Source organism: Drosophila willistoni, chromosome 3R, assembly GCF_018902025.1.
Source record: "Drosophila willistoni isolate 14030-0811.24 chromosome 3R, UCI_dwil_1.1, whole genome shotgun sequence".
NCBI lineage: Eukaryota > Metazoa > Arthropoda > Insecta > Diptera > Drosophilidae > Drosophila > Drosophila willistoni.
Window position 1 is genome coordinate 33,191,561 of NC_061086.1, and position 23,675 is coordinate 33,215,235.

Consider the following 23,675-nt stretch of genomic DNA (forward strand, 5'->3'; position numbering starts at 1 on the left):
TCTGAATTCCATTTATGTCTCATTTTCAATGAAAATAATTTCCTAACCAATGTACCAACCCCTCGTATAGCTTTTGAGGTGACACAAATATAATAGGCACACATACATACATTAGCTGACTAAATATCCAAGCGCATTGCTCTACTAACAAAATATTTTTCCTCTCTCCATTCTCTGTTCTGTGTCTCCCGCCATCAGGTGAAAAAAGGCAAATCAATAAAATAGAAACCATAAAATTGCACAACTAACAAGCGATGACGACCCAACAAATGGATGGTCTGCCTTGTTCATGTCATTGTTAAACGAGCAGTTGGCAAAGAAGGACGACACCAAATTGACAATTCCTCCATTCTTGGAGGCCATGAAATCCAAAAAGTCTGCCTTTGCCCATTCATCGACTGGCTACGGCAAGCAGAAGCATCACAAAGGACACGGTCATACACACTCGAACAATCAAAAGGACAAATCCGAGTCAAAGAAAGAGCCGAAACCCAATCTAGATGCAGAGAAAGAGGAGGATAAGGATTTGAACTCCGGTTTTGGTGACTATTTGCGCACGCCGGAGGGTCTGTAAATATATAAAAATTAATTATGACCTAAAAATGAAAATTAATTTCAATTCTAACTTCTTTTTTTTAGCATTTGAGATGATGAAATTATTTGTCTTTGCGAATACAATAATGTTAATTGTTACCATGGCCTGGCCACATGTCAAACAGCAATTCGTATGGCTTAATGAATGGTGGGCAAACTACGAGCATTACCAATAAAAAGAACAAGTCAAGCGAGCGAAGTACCTAGAATTAGTATAGTAAAACGACGAGTGTAAAATGGTTGGCCCTTTCGTACAGGGCATGTTTCTGATAGGGATTATCTATTGGTATTCCAAGGGTATGATGTCAATGATTAATGATTATTATCGTAGTGAATTTCAACGTAAATTGCAAACTGAAGGTGCTGTGAAGCAGCCTGCCAAGGGTGAGACACCCGTTAATGTGGATAACTTTATGGATTATGTCAGGGAAATGGATACGCCCCCTGACCAGCATGGGCACGAGAAACGTATGCAAATAGTTTGGAGACAGGACTATTCGGTTATATTGCTGCGTTTCCTTGAAATCACTGGCTCTTTGCCAGCATTAGAAGTCTGCTGGAATAGTTCCAGTTCTGTAAGTTAACCAAAAGATAAAATAACAAAAAATTAGATTTTATATTGCATTGCCTTAAGTAAAGTCTATGGAATTTTCTGCTCCAAATGGGAGGTGTTTTGTTTTATTGCTGAATATATATTTAATATTGTATGTAGTATGTACTTATATGTGGAATTTTCAACATTTCATTCAATAAACTCTATGAATACCATGCAAATATATATTTAAATATATATAAGTATATATTGTTTTATATAATTATTATATGCGTGTGATTGTTTTTTTTAATTTCGGTATATTCCAATTTGGTCTCTTTCCTAATGCACTTTTATATGTATTTCTTGAAGATCAAGCTCTGGTTTAAAGTCAATTCAATGAAGGAGGCGTAAGTAGTAAAGATATGATAGAAATTGCAATAGTTGAGTGAAGAAAAAAATGATTAATTAAGTGATAAGCTTTCTTATTGCTAGATCTGTTCATTCATTCATATAGTTATCAGGTAATTCACGTTATGGCACAATTTCAAGCAGAATCAGAAAATAATTTATATATAGTATATGTTTGGGAAATAGATATTGGTTTGTTTTTGTAAATATTCACGAGTTGCATTCTATTCTAATTTTTACTTTTGATTTCAAGAGGTCCGTATGTAACAATAATAATTATTAAACGCTCCCAATTAAAGAAAATAACTCAATAATATGGAAATCATTGAAATGTTTTTTTTTTTTTTTAAGAAATCATAATCAAAATATTTTAATGTATATTTTATATACACAACAATTCTTCATACAGGTTTTATTCTAAAATAATAATAATAATAGTAATAAGCTGCATTATGAATTAATAAAGCAAAATAAAATACAAATATATGTTGTATGCATATATATATAATGGACATATTGAAATTTTGATAACTGATAAGAATTTATATAATACATATCAAAATCATATAAAGGAATACAAAAGGTAAAATAGTACTTAATATTATTCCACCCAAAAAGAAAATTTTACAAGAATTTCGAAACATTTTTTTTCCAATGAAACACAAAAATATCTGTTTTTAATAGGCAACTAAATTAAGGAAACTCAAATCAAATTTCAAAATTTCTCCACTTTGTCTAATTTTTCTCTGATGTATCACAACCTTTGAAACGAAAAAAAAAACAATTATTAACAAATTGAGAGCTAACAGGCAAATCAAAAGTATTCTCAGTTATGGGGAAATGTACTACAAACTATAAATATATATGTATAAAGATATATATATATACGATGTATATACTGTACGTGTTATGTGTATATGCAATATTATATATATATTTCTAAATATATATGTAATTATATATGGCTAAACATACAAATTAGATCGCTTATGACAAGGCAAAAATACATACAAATGCAGAATGCGCTTAAGATTTCTGATCTTTTGTTTACTTTATCTAGTTTTTACTGTGCGCGTTCAAGTCTTAACGAGTTAACACCTAATGACTCTTCCCTAATCACTTCTAATCAGATTGCTTGCGATTTGTCGGCGGAGGCGGCGCTGGCACTGTGGGTCTTTTCGGCGTTTGAAATGAGTTGGGTGAAATGGGTGTAGTTGCCTGCCCCTGCGCCTGAATTTGCCCCGGTCCCAGCTCCAAAGTGATTGCCGTTTGTTCACCATTATGATTATGATTGTTCTCTTCTTTCACACCATTCGCCGTCGTATCACAATTCTCTTGCTTTAGTTTCTCCATAAACTTTTCCGTTGTATAGCGTACACTGCCATTGCCATTATCGATGCTGGCCTGAGTGGGTGTGGTAATACCGCCCTCATCGTCGCTTTTGCCTTCTGTTTTAGCGGAGGACCCAACCCCCAGAACGGCTGGACGTTTGGGCAATTGGGGTTTCAGGGGTACATCTGGTTTTAATTTAAAGCTACCAATACTATCTGTGCTCTTGCGATCCGCTGTGGGTGATGGTAAACTGTCCAGACCAAAGAATTGTGTTCTAGTCATGGGCACTGGCTTGGCGGGTGTTAATGGAGGCGGAGGCAGTGCCTCCAGCTGTGTTGTTGTTGTTGTTGGTGCTGTACTAGTGGCGGCAGTAGTGTTCGTTGTGTTGTTTGTTGCTGCTGGTGTCTGAAACTGTGGCAGATTGGGTAAAGGTGGCTTGACTGGCTTCTCCTTCTCTGTCTGCACGGGTGCTTGCTGGGGAAACAGTTCCTTGGCATGGGGACGATGCGACTGGGAGCTCACCGCCGTCATACTACTACTCATACTACCATTTGTATTTGGTGGTGAGGGGGCATTCGCCTTCTGGCGCCGCAGAGTACCATAACGCGGACTTTCTATAACTTCTGTAAGCAAAAGAAATGATTGTAAGTATTCTATAGCTATAAATGTAAGTGTAATTACCGTACCGTTGTCATGCCTATCTAAATGCTCATTGGAGGAATTTGATTTGCTTTTTCCCTCCACAAATAGTTTGCCTCTCTGCAATGTCACATAAAAGTCAACTTCGCCATCAAAGAAATAATCCCATTGGCTTATTAGCAGTTCGACAATAATATTCGCTGCCGATGAGCTATTCACTTGACCCATATAGTCGGCCGCAGCATTACTGCTCTTGTCCAGACGTGGCCACAGCATATTTGGTGACATGACAATCGCCAAATTCTGGGAGCTCATCTTATTATGAACGGCTCGCTGCTGCAAAAGTGCCAGGAATCGGGTGAGGTAGCGCAGATTGGCATAGTTCTCCTTGGGTAGTTTTCCTAATATGGCCTTAATTTCCGTTTTTCTCTCCTGTTCGCTATGCCGCTCAGCAATTCGTATGAAATCCTTATATAGATTATAGGTCAACAATGGCTCTGGTAATTCCCTCAAATACAATTTGAGTATGGAACCAATTACATGTGGATCTTGATAGTCCAAAGGCAAAGGTGTCTTAACATGCTGGGCTTCCAGAGCATGCTTCATCCGCCTTAGTTTGGTGCTGGCACAACCCACACGGAGAAGACCCTCCTCCTCAAGGCTATGTTCGAGGAGGCAGCAACAACAAAGCTCTACAATGTAGGAAATCTCACGATTTGTAGACACCAAATGCTCTTTAAGGGACGTGCCAAAGCGTGATTTCTCTGTACCCTGAATGGTGTCTTGAATGCGGGCCAGCGACGCATTCACATGCTGTAAGGCACGCTCGTGATAGTTTCTTTGGTTTAGCACATAGTCGCGAATGCAATTGACAATCTCATCCTCTTTGGCTATCAGTTCCAACATTTGTGCTGCCCAGGCATCACGCTCCTTTTCTAATTTAACTTCGCACTCCTCCTGCTGGCTCTTAATATGGTTCACTTTGCTGGCCGGCTCATCCAGACGAATAGCGGCCTACAAAATAACGTACAATTAGTTTATTTTAATAAAGTAACAACAAAAAAAAAAAACAAAAAACGTCAGTGCCAAAGTTCAAGTGCAATTTTTCTATATCTTATCTCTCTGTCTCCCTTTTGCGCTCTCTGAACTGTCTGAATTACTAAATGGGGAATTCAACATAGCCACTAACTATAAATAAAATTTAACAGAACACCAACAGCAGCTGTTCGTGTCTCTTTTCGAATCGAACTCTTTGTTACTCTTTAGATGAATAGGTACCCAAAGGCGGGGGCCATAAAACAAAAGACTAAACTTGACTCATAAAGAATACTTCTTCCATACACAATACACACTTGATAAGAAATTATGTCAGGTGATTGAACTGTAGGAAGTTTCAAACTTGAGAACAATAAAAGTAACTTAATAAATATATCTAATTTTCTATAAAAGAAAATACCGACAATAATGAAGCAAATTTAAGTTATAACGGACAATCCCATCATCAAATAGCACAAAAAAATAGTTAGAAAAGTAAATCAATTCGTTACAAATCTATTAAAATACCAAACATGCATAGGACAAAATAATTTAAATCGATTTAAGACTTTAATTTAAGTTCAAAGCTTAGAGGAGTAAGCTATGGATTGATGGCTCATCGTTAATTATTATTAGGAGGAGATAAGAGATAGGTATATATAAAACAAAATTAATAGTTTCTACATCATGGAATAATTAGAATTTATTGAGTTTGGCTTAAGATAACCAATTTAAAACGGTGACACCTTCTTCCTCTACCTTTTCCTATGGTAATCTTGCTAAAAATAAACAAATCGTGACAACTGAACATTTGCCAGAGTATATTCATTCATGTAGGTATATAGCTAAAGGTATATACATACGTATATACGTCTTCTTAAACTCTGTGGAAATCAAAATAATGAAACACAATAGCAAACTCACCAAGCGACTAATTATCAAACCCAAGCATTATGTACGTACATACATATATACCACATCTTCAATGACAGCTAACGTGACTCAGTGGAGACAACTTTAAGTGAGTCGCATCATTTCCATACGAGTGTGTAATAACCTCCTCAATGACCTACATACATTACAGGGTGTACGGTATGTGTGCATTACAAACAAACATTCCATTGGCATACCAAAGTTAGCACTTAAATAATAATATAAGCCACTGGCGCATATACAAAGAGACCCAATTAGAACGCCAATACAAAAGGAGATTGTTGATTAGCTAAAATATGTATGTATGTACATATATATATTTATGGCAAACCTACTAAAGACGAACGATAAGATTATCATAAGGCAGGCCAGTCGAGGGGAGTGTGTATCAAGGTGGGACATCTATGAGGCATTGGCATAGCGAATTTAATTCAATCATGATGTCACTTCCAGTCGTGACTACCAAAAACAAGTCAATGAACGCCTGAACACCAAAACACTTTGCCACACAGACTGGTCATCCCCGCCCATGTCTTTACATGGACAGTCGCACAAACGAATTTGTAAAACGGAACAACGAAATCAAACAATAATTTTGTCAAGTAACCACCAACATCTAACTGTTCCCTATCCATCACACATACATCACACAATAAGTAGAACCAATCAGAGTCTCAAGAAATTGGAACAGCAACAAGCAACAAAAAAAAGCAATTCCTTCACCCTCTCTAGAGTAGATAAGACCGCCCCGTGGCACATATCATAAAACAGCGCCAGCAACCTAAGAAGAAAAAGCATGGCAAACAAAACAATAGAGTGCGAACAGAAAAAAAATAATGAAATACATATACATAAAGATAACAATAGAAACAAAAATTCGATCTGAAACTGAAAAATTGAAATTAAAAATTGATTGGCGGCTGGCGCTACTTGGCATCCGGACTATACAGTGCTCGAAGAGCAATGGGAAAAGGTTTAAAAATGTTAATCAGAGATCAACAACTGCATAATTTCCGTAGTTGTTTTCCAAAATAAACATTAGCTGATTTAATAGATAAAGACAAGAGCTCATGTAAGCTAATCAGCTAACTGTTTCTCTAAAAGAAATTTGCATAGAATTTGTTGTTTTGTCTAAGTTTCAACCACTGTGCCGGGTGGTTGGCCTTCGTCTGTGTCGTCTTCTTGAGACCCTCAGATATTTCCACTAGTATTTTCTTAAGAGTCACACAAACTAAACCAAACTGAAGTGAACTGAACTGAACCCTCTTGGACGGACAGTTGGATAAATATTATTGCTTTTGTTGCCATTCCTTCATCGTTACTTTTTTAATCAAAGTAAATTCCTCCAATTGGATAAGTTGCTTGGCAGATTATCATTTGACTTGACTTGAAGCGAAAGGGAAATATTTACGTATATCTCTCGATTTATGCTATTCATCATTTCCGTTGATTAATTGACCCCAAAATAAAAAATGTGTAAAAGCTATCAAACTAAAGAGAAATTTTCAATTTGATACAGGTAATCCCACTCGCGGTGGGTGCTTCTGCTTACCTCATAACTTCGCTTGAGTGAGGTGTATTCCTGTAATGTGCGTGTGACATTACGTTTTAGTGTTGAGATCTCTTGTATTTCCTTATCCAAAATGTTTTTTAAACGTTTCACAACTTTGGCCTCTGTCTCCAGTTCGCTCTCGATAATGCATTCGGCAATTGTCTTCTCCAGTTCGCCTGTCGTATAAATTAGAGAGACGAAAAGAGAAAAAGATAAACTTTTAGTTTTCTTTCAGTTTTAGTTTCAGATGATGCAAAGTTCCCACTTAAAGTGAGGAAGTCAATGCTTATCGTAGACGGTAGCCAAACGTTCAAGACGAAGAAGACGAAGATGTTAACTTGTTGTTGGTCTCTGTGATGCCGGTTTGGAGTTCAATTGTAGTCTCGGTCGGGGCAAGAGATAAGGTGGAGTGAAGAAAGAGGAAAGGGGAGGGGAAACCAACGATGGAGGTGCTGAGCTGACGGAGCTGAGTAAGCAAAATTGTGATAATTGTGTTGACTGCGCCGCCGCTAGAGGCAGGGAAAGAGGTCGGCGTGTAAAGGGAGAAGGTGGCGCGGGGCGGTTGTAGGAAGGGGTTGGCATTACATTTAAGATATGCTTAGGTTTTTGTTCCCCTTTTATTTTTATTTTTTATGTCTTTTGTTTTGTATTTTGCTCTGTGTGGCAGTAAGACGGCGATGAATTGAATTGAAGCGCATCGCAGCTAACAATAAATTTGCAAAGGGCGCACAATTGAAGCACAGTGGTTAGAGATAGTAAAAAAAAAATTTAAAAACCAAAAATTCAATTTGAAGGGAATATTCAAATTATACAAATAGTAAGTATGATACGAAGACTTGTTTTTTACAGTTTACTTAATTTACAAAAAAATATGCTAAACGAATTCATAGATTGATTTTGCAATCACTTCAACCACTGTTAGTTTACAGTTTTGCAACTAAATTGACTGCAAATGTATGCGTATGTGTATGTGTGTTTGTTTATAAGTATGTATGTATGTATGAATGTGGGGGAATGCATAAGAGGGAACCGCACATAACAATAATAAAACAAAAATAAGCAAATGAAGAATGACTAATAATCTACAAAGTGAGAGCAAGAGCGAGAGGGGGAGATCTGAGCGCCCACATAATAAGCAATATTATGACAATATATGATAAATGTGTATGAAAAGATCAACTTTTACTTTTTTCGGAAGGGTTAACATTATAATCATTTCAACTTTACTTTTTTTAATACAAGATGTATAACAAATTCAAATGAAATAGACAATAAAATGGAAATCAAAACACGAAACAAAAAATATATATTTATAATATACATATGTATGTATGTAGATATATATAAATAGATAACCGCAAACCGACGAACGAGGTGAAAAAGAAAGCAGCGATAAAAAGTCATAATATAAATTATTATAATGATTAAAAAACGCGCAAAGCGGCAACAACAACAACAGCAGCAGCAGTCAATGTTGAGAAATGTAAATGCCACAAGGCCAAGCGCAGACAAGGCGAGGCCGCAAACAGAGACAAACACTCACACACACACACACACACACAAAACAAATGTAGGGGCACGCAAAGCCCGTGACACACACTCGTCATTATAATCCATATATAGGCATTTCAGATTTTTTGTATATCACTTTTTCACTATTAGTGAACCACGGTACTAAAATTTCACCGATATTCTTATCAGCGGCAATGAAATAAAACACAAAACTAAAAACAAAAGGGGGTAAAACTAACCACAATTGTTAAGCACTTTTTGAAGCGGCATATCCTTGGGCAATTCCTTGGCCGATTCGTCCAATGCTTGAGCTATTTTGTAGTGGCTATTCTTCTTGATGCGCTTATCCTGCTCCTCGCTGGTTACTTGACCATTGCTGCCGCCGCCACCACTACTACTCAACGCTGGCAATTTACGCACAATTTTCTCAATGGTATCACGATATCTATCCACTTGCCGCTCTATTGTATCCAGTTCTGAATCTTTGCAATCCGATTTGCTTGATCTAAAAGAAAAAAGGAAGAAGTAAAAGAACAGTTAATACACACCGTTAGGTCATCGGTAAAAACACCAGCAGCAGCTGACTACGTAAGAAAACGTAAACTTCGCCTTTATGTTTTGGCATTGGCTAAGTTGTTGTTGTTGTTTTTGTTGTTGATGAGGCAACACCTGCCCCACACACACACTCTTCCCTGTGACTTGTCTATCGACGAAAACATCCTAGGCTTTCGTCGCCGTCTGGCCTTTGAACTTCTTACCTGGAAAGATTCTCGGCAGCAATTTTTATTTTCGCAAATTGTTTCTTCATTTTGGTTGCCGTTTTATGTTGCCCTAATCGCGATGTAATTTTTCCGTCGATGTTTAAATTTAAAGTTTTTGTAACATGCAAATACTAAAACTGTGCAAATTAGTCATTCTCCGACGAAGTTAGATGGAAAAATGAACTGGAGAGAGAGGGACAGAACTAGATAGTGTGACCAGACTAAAGAAGCGTAAAAATACCAATAACAACAGCAGAATATTTTCCAATCGATAACTATCAATTTGTATAGTTATCGAGATTCTTAACATTCATCGATAGTTCTGATTTTACCATTCCTAACCAATGGTCTACACGTGCGGCCCGCTGTTTTGGAAAAATAATTGAAACTGAATAAACAATGGCTCAGTCCGAGTTATTGCAACGCTTACATGAGGATTACAACCTCGAGCATGGCATAGAGACAAAAGAAAATAAGAAACCGTTGGATTTGCTAACACAGACTATCAAATTCAGTGGATGCATAAAGCACCTGTTAACCAGTCACAAAGTACCCTATGCCAACGAAGAAGGTAAAGTTTTGTAAAGTAAATAAATAATTACTACTATGTAATAATGGTTTAATTTGCAGATGATAACACATACGAAGAGTATCTTCTTTCGGATGATGAAGGCTCTGCTATACCAAACAAAAAATCCAAAAATAAGAAACAAAACAAAGTTGGGGCTGAAGATGAAGTAGAGGAGCGCATTGCTTCAATCAAGAACAAATTGCGGCAGAAGAAAGGACCCACTACAGAACGCCAGCAGAAACGGCGTGAGGCCAAGAAGTTGAAGCGCAGCAAAGGTGTTCAAAAAATTCTGTTGTCGTCATCGAAAAATCTGAAAAATGAAAATGTCAAACATCAAAAGCTGAAGGGAGCTATCAAGACCGAAGACGAAGCATTGGAAGACGACAAATCCTTAGTGAAACCCGTTGCGTCACAGCCCGCATTTAATCAGGAGGGCAAAATTGTGTATTCGAAAGTTGATTTTGCCGCCAATCCTGGCGGAAAAACCAAGAGATCCCATCAGAACCCAAAAGAGATTTTGAAGAAACTTAAGGATACCAAGAAGCAAATCAATGAACTGAAGGAACAAGGAGAAACCGAAAAAGTTGCTGAAATAAAGAATGATATAGCCTGGAAGAAGGCATTCGATAAGGTGGAGGGTAAGAAGGTAAAGGACGATACCAAGCTGCTGCAAAAAGCCATTAAAAAGCGAAAGGTCGAGAAACGCAAGGCCAAGACAAAATGGTCAGAACGTAAGGAAAAGGTGGAACATGATAAGTCCAAGCGTCAGAAGAAGCGACAAGACAATCTGGACAAACGCAGCAAGGACAAGAAAACTCGTAAATTAAAGAAGGCCAGCAAAAAGGGACGCATTATAGCGGGCTACTAATCGGAGCTATAATTTTGTATAAAACTTTGAAATACAACTCAAACAGATAACTTAAATATATATGTGTACGTTAAAACTCAATACGGTCAGTGTTTTTTTTTTTTTTTAAATTTTCGTTTCTTTTTTGGCAAGCATTCCGGCCCTCAAAATAGTCCAAAATTTACACTTTTCGAAATCAAAATTTTGCACACATATATATTTGTTAATCTATTCGTTTAAGTAAAAAACATCCAAAAATATTGGCCATTTCTTGTCAGTGTTAGTACCACGGTAGGAACAACGAACCAGGGACACACTGTGCTTTAATTTTCTTTAAACTATCGGCAATCGATTTGTGTTGAACAGTGCTGCCATACCTGTTGCAACATCAGTCTTATCTTCTGGCAACACTAATACACAGGCGCCGCGAGCGCATTCCACCATTTTCCACCAAAAAAAAATCATACGAAGAAAAATAAAGAAAATACAATTGCGTCGTACAACAAAGAGTCCACCCAAAGAAGAAGAGGAACTTGAATTTTCATGAAAAGACCCGAAATATAGTGGGAGAACAAGCTGGAACAACAACCAAATCAACCACTTTGTTGAGCCTGAGTGTGGGTGAAGGTGAAGGAGAGGTGGCAGAGAGTCTAAGCACCAGGGGTTTTTGATTGGAGAGAGGGGGAGGCAAGCAGCTGAGACTGATACTTCCGTAATCCCGGACAGGTGAAGATGAGTATGGTGCGTAGGATTATATTACTGGGCCCTAAATACGGCATCTGGGCAAAGGGTAAGTTATATCTACATATATTGACTTGTTGTTATTGTGCAAAAATCGCATACGTAACTGCGTCATTTGTTCACCCCCGTTGCCTTGCCCCTGTCCGTGTCTCTACTTTGCGTTGCTCTGTTCACGTAGCCAATAAGAACAACAACAAAAACAAACTAAACATACTGATATAAGATAGAAAAAAAAAAACATTTGCATTATCTGACTCTCTTTGCGCGCAGAATTATTTAGTTAATATTTTTCCCCTCGTTACCCTCTTTACCTAGCCAACAACTTCCAAAAAAACAAAAAAAAACATTTAAGCGAAGGTCGCCTAGTTTCGATATCAAAATAAAAGCAGTTGGCGGTCAATCTATTGAACAGGGGCGCCTTGGCAACCCCCCAATAAAGGGGTACTGAAAACCTTACCCAAGTGAGTTATCTCGTTGTTGTTGGTGTTGTTGATTTCAAAGATTTCAATGTAAGCTCAAGTCGAGTTTTTAATTATCGCTATTTGGTCTTATGTAATGGGTTTTTATTATGTAGGAAGACCATTTCATGTTTTCTTTTTGTTTTTACAGCCAAGCTGCTTGGCTCATAATTATTTGTGGCATACCCATTTTAGGAAGAGGGGGGGTATATTAAAATCGGCAATATATATTCACATGTGCAGTGAAAATTCGCTAAGCGAAGCAAACATTTTTTTAAAACAATTTTGTCCTTGAGTGGACAACAATTGGATCACCCAATGAGTTTTTAATTGTCAGGGCATTACAGGGTATAAGGCATGTCGTTCCAAAGTATACATATCATTATGGCCCAAATGAAGCGAAACATTATTAATAGCGTTACAAAAAAATTGATTAGAAAATTTAAATTAGGTGAAATAATTTACACAATTGTAAATTATAGTCCTGGATTTCAATTGAGATTGTTGTAATAATATGAATCTGTGGGCAACAAATTTTAAGATTTATCTAACTAACTCTCATCTGAACAGTGAAATTCGCACATCTAACTCTCGAAAGTGCTTGCGATTTGCTTAATCAAATAGAGAATCATTCACCTGTGATTTCTATAGATGCTAATTAACCTTGGCCTTTCCATTATCTGATTCACTTAAAAATAGAAATATGGTCTCATAATCGCAAATCCATGTTGTGAAGGGTCATTGAAACCACTTTCCATTCAATCAATTAACTTGCCGTTTTGATGCCTTTTATTATCTGTGTTTTCTCTTTCAGGAACCAATGTCAATCACAGACAACACAGAGCAAAATGTGTAATTTTGGGCACTCCAATTGGAGGAGGAGCAAGTGGAGGCAGCAGCAGCGGTAGCTGTCGACAATTTCATTTAGCAACTAATCATTGTTCTGCTAGCAGACAAATTGTTCTGGAACCAGCCTGGGCCATTCCAGCGTACATAGATGTGACCAATGGCACCACCACTTGGGATGAATCGGAAGGGCCCACCAGTAGATCTGCATCGGGCACCAGTACTACAAAAGCTGGCGGACCTGTTGGTTCTGGTTCTAATGGTGGATCACCAACAAGTGGTGGTAATCCGCCAAGTGGAACGGGCAATGGCAACGGCGGCTCTGGAGGCGGCGATAAATTACTTTCGTGTCCAAAATGCGGCAGCGCCTGCACACAGGTGGAGACATTTGTTAGCTCCACAAGATTTGTCAAGTGCGCCAAGTGCAATTATTTCTTCGTGGTCCTCTCCGAGGTAGAGACGAAACAGCGTGTCAAGGATGAGCCAAAGAATCAACGTAAACCACCGCCCCCGCCTCAAAAGATCATGGAATATCTGGACAAGCATGTCGTGGGTCAAGAGTTCGCCAAGAAGGTCTTGGCCGTAGCCGTTTACAATCACTACAAGCGCATCCATCATAATCTGCCCCAGACGCAACAACAACCGCAGCAACAACAGCACGGCGGGGGATTGGACGGCATACCCAGGCCAGATTTGTTGCATATAACCGGCATTGGCCACACGCTTAACAGTACACCGGGCAACGAATTACCCCCAAAGTCTCCAGCTCAAATGGGTGGCTTAAGCGGCAGCGGCATGGGTGGCTCTGGTCTTAGTGGCGCGATTGGTGTCGGAGCGACCACGAGGAACGGCAGCGGTGGTGACCATCGCACCGGCTCCGAAATTCTCGACAGACAATCCAACGATGTCAAACTCGAAAAGAGCAACATTATTATGCTAGGACCTACGGGTTCAGGGAAAACTCTTATTGCCCAAACAATTGCTCGCTGCCTAGATGTTCCTTTTGCCATCTGCGATTGCACCACTCTCACCCAGGCTGGCTATGTGGGCGAGGACATTGAGAGTGTCATCTCCAAGCTGTTGCAAGATGCCAACTACAATGTAGAACGAGCTCAGACAGGTATTGTCTTTCTTGATGAGGTGGACAAAATCGGCGCCGTTCCAGGCATTCATCAATTGAGGGATGTGGGTGGTGAAGGTGTCCAACAGGGTATGCTCAAGATGCTCGAAGGCACAGTGGTGAATGTGCCTGAAAGGAATTCACCCCGAAAACTGAGAGGTGAAACCGTCCAGGTGGATACCACAAATATATTATTCGTGGCTTCTGGAGCCTATACGGGATTGGATCGCCTTATAGGAAGGAGGCTCAACGAAAAGGTTAGTTCAAGATTTTCTTAAATTTATTCTATTAAATCTTATTATACTTTTAGTATTTGGGCTTTGGTATGCCATCATCAAGCGGCTCTGGACGAAGAGCTGCTCAATCAGCTGCCACTCCAATGGACAACGATCAGGAAGAGCGTGACAAATGCCTCACCAAAGTACAGGCGCGTGATCTCGTGGAGTTTGGCATGATACCTGTATGTTAAGGACAATCAATTACCATTTAAACATATTTAACCTAATTTGGTTTCTCTCTTTGCGCTCTAAATAGGAATTTGTTGGTCGTTTTCCCGTAATTGTGCCTTTCCACAGCCTCAATATAAATATGCTAGTGCGTATCCTAACCGAACCACGAAATGCTCTGGTGCCACAATACAAAGCATTGCTCGGACTAGATGAAGTCGATCTGACATTCACAGAGGATGCTGTTAAATCAATAGCCACATTAGCCATGGAAAGGCACACAGGAGCTCGTGGTCTGCGGTCCATTATGGTGAGAAATGTGAACATTTTAGGTATGTCAAGTCAGTTTAACCAATTTGTGTGTTCTCTTTACAGGAACAACTGCTGCTGGATCCCATGTTCATAGTGCCCGGCTCAGATATACGAAGAGTTCACATTACCGCCGATTATGTTAAAGGCAACTCGACGCCAGTTTATACCCGCGAATCTGATGATTTAACGGCAAAAGGTACTAGCGGCAGTGCCACAGAATCCGATGATAATGACAAAAACTTTGAGGATAGCGAGAAAGTACGGCTAAAACAGTAAACCTAAATACAACAACCACAAAAAGCTACAACAATGCGTCGCCAACCAACAAAAACAACCGAAAAAAACAACAAAAAACACAAAACAAAAGTATAAAGGAAACAACTATTTTAATTTACTGCTTCAACTCAACTGCTGCTTTCTTCTACAAAGCCCAAAAACTTAAACGCTTTAAATTTGATGCGTTACTCTAAAAATATCAATTCAATTCTAGATACACAACGCTACTCTCTATATGCCTATACATATATATATATACAATTTCTTTATTTGTATTTAATATTTTTCCTTCCCCCTGTTGTATATTTTGTAGTCTATTGCAACTGATACGTTGATTGGTTCGTCCTAGCATATGCCCAATCCACTTATTTTTTCATTATGAATAATGTACGACAATATATATACATATGTAACCCCGGCCGCGCCCTTACCCGCCCCCTACATTATGCATCTGTGATTCTTGATCGACGAGCAGCGCGCAATTGTAAAAAAGAAATTAGCACTTTGATTTATAGAAATGGCAAGTAAAACAAAAACCAACAAAAATATTAACGAATAATAAAATATTTTTTACAAACAAATCGGTCATTGACCTGTTGGCGATCCTACGCGATCCTCTTTTTGCATATACCAATTATAAATTTATATATATACTTATTTAGTGTATAGGCAAATCAAATTGCATAGTTCAAACTTGCAAATTAATAAATTTTAAATCTAAGTTTTAAGTTGTCAAACATTTAATAAAAAAAAATTTAGAAAAATTACAAAAAAAAATCATTTAAAAGTTGAAGTCTTTTCTTTTCCTGTTAACGGTGTCCAAAATTCAATTTTATGTGTGTTTTATTTTATATTATTTTTTTCCGGGAATGCTAGGGCAAAAAAGTAATATGTACTTAAATAACATTGGTGTATACCATTGGTTATATGTATGTTTCTTGAAATAAAAAGATATGAGAGGTTGTATAATATAAATTAATTTTATTAATAAAACAAAATTCAACTAAATCTGTAGAAACTCATAAAAATAAATAATAATTCGAATTTATTGCACATAATGGACTAAAGTTTCGTTTTGTTTCTGTTCTTGTTCCTTTCTTTTTTTTTCTTGTTTTTCTTGCATTTTCTTTTCGTTTATGTATAAAAATTTGTAGTAAGTTAAAAAATAAATAAATATTTATTCGTTCTCCTCAGATATAAGCAACTCATATTCCTGAGCTGCAAATCGATCCCAATCGGAGGTCTATAATAAAAGTAGGGGGAAAAAAAGTCATATTATATACTGAGGGTTAACCTGAATCAAATTTTGTAAACGGAACCACACGGTCATTTAATATGTATTTACATATTATTTAAATAAGAGGATTCTCAAAAACTTACATATTCATCTCGTTGGGAGGCAAATGGATCACGTTGCTCATGATCTAGATACTTCTCCAGATTGAAAAATGTATCAAAGAAGACGTGGGTCATTTTGCAACGTTTCAGATCGCTCAATGTAATGCAGTCACGATTCGCCGGCTTAATCATATCCAGCATCTAATAGAAAAGATTCAATTAGTAGAAAAACTACTCAATGATTATATGATTTTATATTACCCACCTGACACAGACAATCCTCGAACGGTAGGCATTCAATTCCAATGCCCTCCATGCGCTGCTGTTGCTCCTCATAAAAATATTCCAGCTCGTACATGGATAAAGCACCATCCCCATCGACATCCATGCAACGGAACCAATACTCAATAGCTGTAGGAGTTCGCTTATCCTCTTCGGATAGAATAAACCAAACGAAATCCGTATAGGACATTTTAGCCTCATCTTCGGGAGTTTTTTTGTTATCACTCCGGGTCACACAGCCTGAGAAGATGCGTTCCACAATGCGTGTAGATAGAGCGTGATCACTGTGCCTGGCCAAATCCTCCTGATTTATCAACAAATCGTGATCTTTATCCAGTTCCCAGAATTTACAATAAATCACATAGAAATGTTCATAGCTAAAGAAGGCCATTATCTGATTAATATCCTCTTCCTCCTCCAACAGACTAATCATCTAAAGGAATAATTAAAATATATATTTAAACATAACGATTAAGATATATTATTAACTGACCTCCAGCAAATCAGATCGCTTAAGTTCTGCAATGGTTATTTTGCCGCTCCAACTGCGATTAACCGAATAGAAAATTCGCGCAATAACCGTGTGCACATATCTGGAATGAAACTCGGTGGCTTCCTTAAGAAAGGCCAGTCCAGGATGTGTATCGACCACATCTTGAACCATTGGCACTAGATCCTCAGGCACAATATAGGAGCGAAAGCGTTGACCACGTGATAAAATGTATACAAATCTGGAGGCAGCCTCATGGCAATACACGTTCATTCTGCAAACAAAATAAGATATAACGACGCAGGTGAAAAATTTAATAGGAATTTCGAATATATATTTTTACTCACTGTTTCCAAAACTCAACAAAACGCTGGCGTTCCACTAGACCCGTACTGCCTGTCTGACAGAAGACCATCACAGGCATGCGCCAATAGAAAGGCAATCCACATAGTTTCAGTATTCTGGGTAGTTCATCTTTGGTCACCTGATTATTCGGGAAACTATCAAAGGCCGACAATATGCCACGAATAACACGTTCCATGGCAATAGTTGGCTGTGGCTTGCCATGTGGAAAATAGAATCTAATGAGATATGAGAAACTATTAGTCTACACAGGAAATTGAGGAAGGAGTTTGGCATTAGATTGTGAAATAGTGGTGATAAAACCATTCTTTCTATGCAAGGATAACTCATTTCTTTATACAAACTATAAGCAAATATGTATATATTTTTGTATAGTTGTCCTCGTTGATAATATTCACCTGGGTATATAGACACTTTTTGTGGAGCGTATTTCCTTCTGCAGAAGATTCTGTTCCACTGGCTGTGGCGGCGTAGCATGCAATTTAACCTATTCCAGGAAAAGAAGGCGAATTAAGGTTTAGGTTAATTAGGCAAAATGCGATTTGTTTACCAAACCACCAACTTAATAAAATTTGCAATTTAATTTTTCAACAATTTTCTCTGTGTGTGTTTACGTTTAGTGTGAAAATTTTTATATAAACAAATTGTTGGCTTTCTTTTTTAAATTTATTATTAAAAAACAAAGCCCATACCTATACAAGAAAAAAAAAATAAACATAGGTTAAAAAAAAATTGATTTACATATTATTTTGGTATTGTTGAACTTAACTTCTATACCTTTTATTTTGGTTGTTTTGTTGTAAATAACTTATATAGATACGTGAAAAATAAGAGAGGAACTTCGAGTGAAAAATGCAGACAAGCAGAAAGAGATAAACAGAGAGGGAGAGACTGAGAGTGAGAGAGAGATCGCGCTACTCATGTGCTAAATTCAATAGACAAGAAAAATTTCTTAATTGGCAGCAATGAAGCAGAAAGAAAAATCTACATTTTCCCGCTGCTGTGTGTGTGTGTGTGTTTGTTTCTGTGTTTGTGTGATTGAGTTAAGTTAAGACTTTTAAACAAATTTATTACTCAGTTCAATTAATTGCATTATAACAACAAAAACAACTGAAAAATACATACACTAACCAAATGATTCATTATCCATCAACATTAAAAATAAATTATGAAACAAAAAAGAGTGTTTCCTTCAATTAAACTGATTTAAATTTGCCAAATTAAATATATATTAAAAAGATATAATCTCACAGGAAATTGCAAATATGCAGTTTCCTTCAATTCAGATAATATTCATAGTATTTATTCATTTTTTCCATAGTTCTTTTTACTTGCCTAGTAATCTCTCGACCTGAGGGCATTGGAACCCCCCATTTCCCATTTTCACTCAATCAACCAGCTCATTCATGGTTTTAAAACTGTCAAGACATAAATATTAATCGTTTCTTCTACGCAAAATACTTAAAACAACAATTGTAGAAAAAGATCTAGCATGGGTGTAGACTTAATCCAACGATTTCTTTTGCATAGTAAAGCAAAATGAATAAACTAAGTTTAGTTGGTTCAAGAAAGTTAATTGTTAATTAATCTAAGGCTTCTTAGTAAATATTTGCTATGAATGTGCAGCAGTAATCCTTTAGCCACTACGCCCATGGTAGATCGTCCAACAGTTTAGCATGTGCGCGAGGGAATATTACGTATACGCCTTGCTACGCTTGCTTTAGAATGGTCAAATATTACGCATACGCATGGTTGCTTAAATTTATACTCAAATGAGGCAAGCAACAAGAACAAAACAGAAATTAAACAAAGTCTATTGGCTGGAAATTGAAATATTTTTAGAATATTTCGTATATTTACTTCGATCAACAATGGGAAACGACCGATGGCAAGGAATTTCACAAACTAACGTGAATAAGTTCAAGTGGATCAAACTAATACTCGTACCTACTAGAAAAAATATTCAAAAAAACGAATAATTAGCGAAAAGAAGTCATTCTGTATATTTGTTTTGCATAAGAACCTCTCTGAGGTCTCTCAAGAGCTACGCACACTTCTAATATAAAATAATAATTAAACAAAAAAAAACAAAAAAAAAATCCCCCACACCCAGTATATGAAACTTGCAATTCGCGCTGCTTAAATGATCATGATCATGATCATTTTGTTGGTACCTATTGTTGTTGTTTTAAAAATTTGTTTCGTTTTTGTTTTTGTATTGTTTCATACTCGTAATTTGCTTGGCTTTGTTGTTGCTACTTTTTGCACGATCGTGATGTTGTTGCTGGTGCTGCTGATCGTAAATGCTTGATTTGATTGTTTGTATACGTAAAAAATATGCATACATATATCTAAAGATATATATAGGTACGTATATTTAGCATTAGGGGTTGTCAGACAATGTGGGAGGTAATTGGAAGTAAACCAAAATTATGGTTAAACGGAAAAGTTTCAAAAGTTTCCTATTTGTGGAGTGATGTAAAAAATTTGCCAAGGATTATTTATTACTTTACACATATCTATTTATATAAAATACCTTTAAGTAATTTTCTACATTATTGATGAGAAATTTTGTATTCGACAGTGCTTAGAATATGTTAAGTAGAATTTCTGAGGCTTAGAACTGAAATGGTTTGAATATTGTCGTTGTAGACGTACTCATTTATTCATTCAACTGAATAAAATAAATCGAATGAGTTCTTAATTAACAAAAACACAGCCCTGAACCTTTTCAAGGATGTCTTTTTTGACTTATTTTAAATAAAGAAAGACTTGGATATTGTTAATCGTTTGTGATCAAATTTAGGGAACTATACATTTTATCGATCGACACTATATTATGTAATCTACATATGTTTGAGTGGAGTTGTGAATACTCTAAGGACTCTGAGTTTTAAAAAGATTCAAGTCACTAATTAATTACAATTTGTTTTCATTAAATACCCATTTCTTGACGAGAAACCAAAGTTTAATGGATTATATTTGTTCAGCTCTCAAATATAAAAGTATAATGAATTACAGAATCTTTTGTCAATTTTCTTTTCTAAATGAAGTGTCTATATTAACTTTAATACCTCCGATTATCTTTCTGAATTCGTTTCTATTACACTTTATATCTTTCTTTTCATCTGTGATTTGTTCTTTTCTGTTTTATTCATTTGTTCTTTTTTTTGGCAATCATTTGAATTTGTGGCGTTGTTTTGGTGTAACCTTAAATCAATCAACATTGCCTGCTTGCTGCTTGATAACAACAAAAATTAAACAAAACCAAATCAAAAAAAAGAAGGAAAAACTAAAGCCAAAAAGAAAACAGTTTAAAATGCAAATGCAAAATGAACCATTGTGATTTGTCTTTTAATGCATTTCTTTTCTGCTCACACACACACACACACACACTCATATAATCTTTTGCCATTTGCAATTGTTAGATAACTACACAAAATTTTCTAAACTAAATCACTTAATTGATGTATTAAAATTGTTAAACAATAACTCACCTTTAATAGACTCTTGGGCGGAGCTTCGGCCTGTGGACGTTTGATATTGTGAAAGGCGTTTCGAACATCGGGACACTTTTCAAACATTAAGACACGTTCGGCAACCGAACCACGTGTCAAAATGGGTCTGCCCACTAGAAGAAAGAGACAGATAGAGGGGGAGAGAGAGAGAGAGAGAGAGACGGGATAGCAACAAGTGAGTTTTTTAATTGTTTAAATGAAATGATGGATTATTACAATTCTTATCCTGGCCATTGGTGAGTGGGGACCGCGTGCCACTAGTTGGTTTGACTTTATTCAATGTTGGCATCGTTGTGCTGGCCGGTGTTGCTGGCGTGTTGTTGGCCATTTCAGATGCGTTGGCAACAATGTTGCTGCTGTTGATTATGTTGTTATCAGTGTGATTTGTTGTTGTTGTTATTGGCGGTGGCGCCGCTACCTCCGTTGCTTTGCTATTGCTGCGTGCTGCGTTTGTTGTTGTTGTTGTTGTTGTTGCTGGTTTCTCTTTAGTTGCCGGCTTCTCGATGTGGTTACTGTTGTTGTTATGTTCTTTGGTTTTTTTGCTGCTGTTGCTGCTGCGATTCGTGGCCGTTACCTCTCTGGGCTTATCGCTCACTGAGGTGGCTTCCACCACTGCCACTCCCACTCCCACTCGTGATGCTGCCGCATCTCTAACATCTATGCTAACATTTGCGGGCTTTTGTTGTTTTGTATTCTCCTTTAATGTTATTTTGCTATTACTAACAGAATTGCTATTGTTGCTGTTGCTGCTATTCTTTACATTTTGTCGTTTTTTGGCAACAGTTGTTGTTGTCCCTGTTGCCGTTGCCGTTGCCGCCGTCGTCGCCGTCGTTGCTTTGGTTGTCTCTCTTTCCTTATCCTTCTCCTTTTGCTCCTTATCCTTTTGCTGCTGTATAAGTTCACTTATCTTAAGCAATTGTTGCGTCTGCTGGTGACTTAAATTATTAACATCCAAATGCAAATTAATATCATAATTCAGATTGACATCCGGTTGAGTTTTACTCGCCCCAACAGCAGCAGCAACTTTCTTGGGCGATTGCAGGGATGCCTGATCATTTGCTGCAACAATGGCAACTTTTTTCACTTTGCCATTTGTTGTGCTCGTGCTATTACTTTTGCCTCGTTGCTCTTTATCCTTGTTCACAAAACTGGTGACCATTTGTTGCAATCCCTCCGCATCGGCTGCCGTTCCGGCCACATCCGCGAAATCACCAGAGGCAGCTGCATTTGTATACATCTCGAGGAGCTGCGCTGGTGGCAGGCCACGACTTTTCCATGTATGATATATGGCATCGGCATGTTCATTGATCTTTTTCGATAGTTCTGCGATTTCGGCATGTGGATCAGAATGCGAATTCGTTGCTGTTGTTTTTGGTGTTGCCGTTTGTTTATTTGTTGCTGTGGCTCCTGCTTTTGGTGATTTGGGACTGGCTCCTGCTGTTGAGGCGGATGGCTGTTTTCTTGTTGTGGTCGTTGTGGTTTTGGTGGCACTTGTCATGGCCACAGAACTGACCATGTTGCCCCCGGAACCCGTTGCACTGCTTAGTTTTTTGGTCTTTGTTGTGGTTGTTGTTGTTGTCGATGATGAGGCTTGCATTTTGTTTATATTATTTATTTTTATTACTCTTCTTGTTGTTGTTTTTCTCGCACACAAATGTTAATTTTTTGTTTTTTAGTTGTTTTTTCGTTCACATTTTTAATTGTTGTATTTTTTATGCACTTTTCTTGTCAGACGTTTCATTCACTTTTCACATTTTCTCCGTTTTGCTGCGTACGGCAAATTCTATTTATAAAAAAACACCAAAAATACAAAAATTTCCTATTTCGTTAAAACAGACTCAGGACCACAGAGAGAGAGAGAGAGAAAGAGAGTGTGCGAGAGAGAGGGGGAGAGGCATATACCGCTAAAGGCGCACACGGTGCACTTTGGTTAAACGATAATAAAAAAATAACAAAATAATAATAATGTATGTATTTTTACTCAACTGGTTTTCTATATTGTATATTATATTTTTGTTCCTCTAATCTACAAGTTAAATAATTCTTTCAATTTGAGTCATAGGGGTTTACACTGTTTAGCAAAATGTAGTTAAAATAATAACAGTGTGTAGAATATATTATCATTGTGCTAATTTAATACATATCTTATTCATAACAAAAACATATAGCCTAAAAATATCACAAAACGTTTAGAGAATGATTGAGCGAAGGGATCAGAATTTATTTATAGCTCAAATATTCTAGTCAATGAATTTTAAAGATTTGAAGATTGTAAATAGTTGTTTCAAATTCACAAGTCTTGGATTTTCTGATGATTGTCTTTAAAGTGTTTAAGTTTGATTGATCTCTGTTTATCCATTGATTAGCATCGCTTCACACTTATTTTTAGCATCATCGTAGATCGAACACTTGTTATATAATTGATTTAATCAGTTACGAATCAATGTAATTAATCAATTAAATAAATTGATAAATTTTATTTGCTTGTTAAACTTTGCTCCACTGTGCATGCGTAAGAGAAGATGAGTGGGGCAACTTGCGCGCGTTTCCCCCCCTTGTAGCCTGGCGCCTTCGACAAATCCGTAGAAATTTTCGTATTCGATTTTTTTCGTGTTTCTTACGTTTTGGGGATGAGACTGGGAGATCTCGCACTCGTAGATTGCTGCTTCTTCTTCTTCAGCTTTGTACTATTTATTCGAAAATAAATTTTCGAAGTAGTTTCAACTGCACTTTACATACAAATACAGGCATTCACTCATATGTATA

The 23,675-nt window shown here is 37.2% G+C and overlaps 6 protein-coding genes across 7 annotated transcripts; 4 read left to right on the plus strand and 2 right to left on the minus strand.

The window, feature by feature from the left end:
• Positions 1-300: 300 nt before the first annotated feature.
• LOC6649743 lies at positions 301-776 on the plus strand. Of its 2 annotated transcripts, none has more exons than XM_015177084.3 (2): positions 301-570; positions 640-707. In XM_015177084.3, exons 1-2 carry the CDS (start codon positions 362-364, stop codon positions 644-646), a joined length of 216 nt encoding a protein of 71 aa, XP_015032570.1. In that variant the 5' UTR covers positions 301-361; the 3' UTR covers positions 647-707. The 2 variants fall into 2 exon arrangements, with proteins under 2 accessions (XP_015032570.1, XP_002072364.1); XM_002072328.4 differs by having other exon boundaries at positions 302-566; positions 640-776.
• Positions 777-830: 54 nt separating this feature from the next.
• Positions 831-1,372, plus strand: LOC26528888. Its single transcript, XM_015177088.3, has one exon. It carries the CDS (start codon positions 831-833, stop codon positions 1,176-1,178), a length of 348 nt encoding a protein of 115 aa, XP_015032574.1. The 3' UTR covers positions 1,179-1,372.
• A 651-nt stretch (positions 1,373-2,023) lies between these two features.
• On the minus strand, positions 2,024-9,489 carry LOC6649744 (rho GTPase-activating protein 92B). Its single transcript, XM_002072329.4, has 5 exons — positions 9,299-9,489; positions 8,780-9,045; positions 7,029-7,204; positions 3,556-4,522; positions 2,024-3,492 (listed from the first exon to the last, which is right to left on the minus strand). The coding sequence occupies exons 1-5, from the start codon at positions 9,346-9,348 to the stop codon at positions 2,660-2,662; spliced, it is 2,292 nt and encodes a 763-aa protein (XP_002072365.1). The 5' UTR covers positions 9,349-9,489; the 3' UTR covers positions 2,024-2,659.
• A 130-nt stretch (positions 9,490-9,619) lies between these two features.
• LOC6649745 (surfeit locus protein 6 homolog) lies at positions 9,620-10,821 on the plus strand. The gene is made up of 2 exons (XM_002072330.3): positions 9,620-9,872; positions 9,932-10,821. The coding sequence occupies exons 1-2, from the start codon at positions 9,701-9,703 to the stop codon at positions 10,738-10,740; spliced, it is 981 nt and encodes a 326-aa protein (XP_002072366.1). The 5' UTR covers positions 9,620-9,700; the 3' UTR covers positions 10,741-10,821.
• Positions 10,822-10,890: 69 nt separating this feature from the next.
• On the plus strand, positions 10,891-15,400 carry LOC6649746 (ATP-dependent Clp protease ATP-binding subunit clpX-like, mitochondrial). Its single transcript, XM_002072331.4, has 6 exons — positions 10,891-11,509; positions 12,733-14,141; positions 14,195-14,344; positions 14,419-14,640; positions 14,706-14,900; positions 15,232-15,400. Exons 1-6 carry the CDS (start codon positions 11,452-11,454, stop codon positions 15,265-15,267), a joined length of 2,070 nt encoding a protein of 689 aa, XP_002072367.2. The 5' UTR covers positions 10,891-11,451; the 3' UTR covers positions 15,268-15,400.
• Positions 15,401-16,048: 648 nt separating this feature from the next.
• Positions 16,049-22,512, minus strand: LOC6649483 (serine/threonine-protein phosphatase 2A regulatory subunit B'' subunit alpha). Its single transcript, XM_047009292.1, has 8 exons — positions 21,126-22,512; positions 20,889-21,022; positions 17,790-17,878; positions 17,376-17,609; positions 17,032-17,302; positions 16,522-16,971; positions 16,299-16,457; positions 16,049-16,161 (listed from the first exon to the last, which is right to left on the minus strand). The coding sequence occupies exons 1-8, from the start codon at positions 22,504-22,506 to the stop codon at positions 16,096-16,098; spliced, it is 2,784 nt and encodes a 927-aa protein (XP_046865248.1). The 5' UTR covers positions 22,507-22,512; the 3' UTR covers positions 16,049-16,095.
• Positions 22,513-23,675: the final 1,163 nt, after the last annotated feature.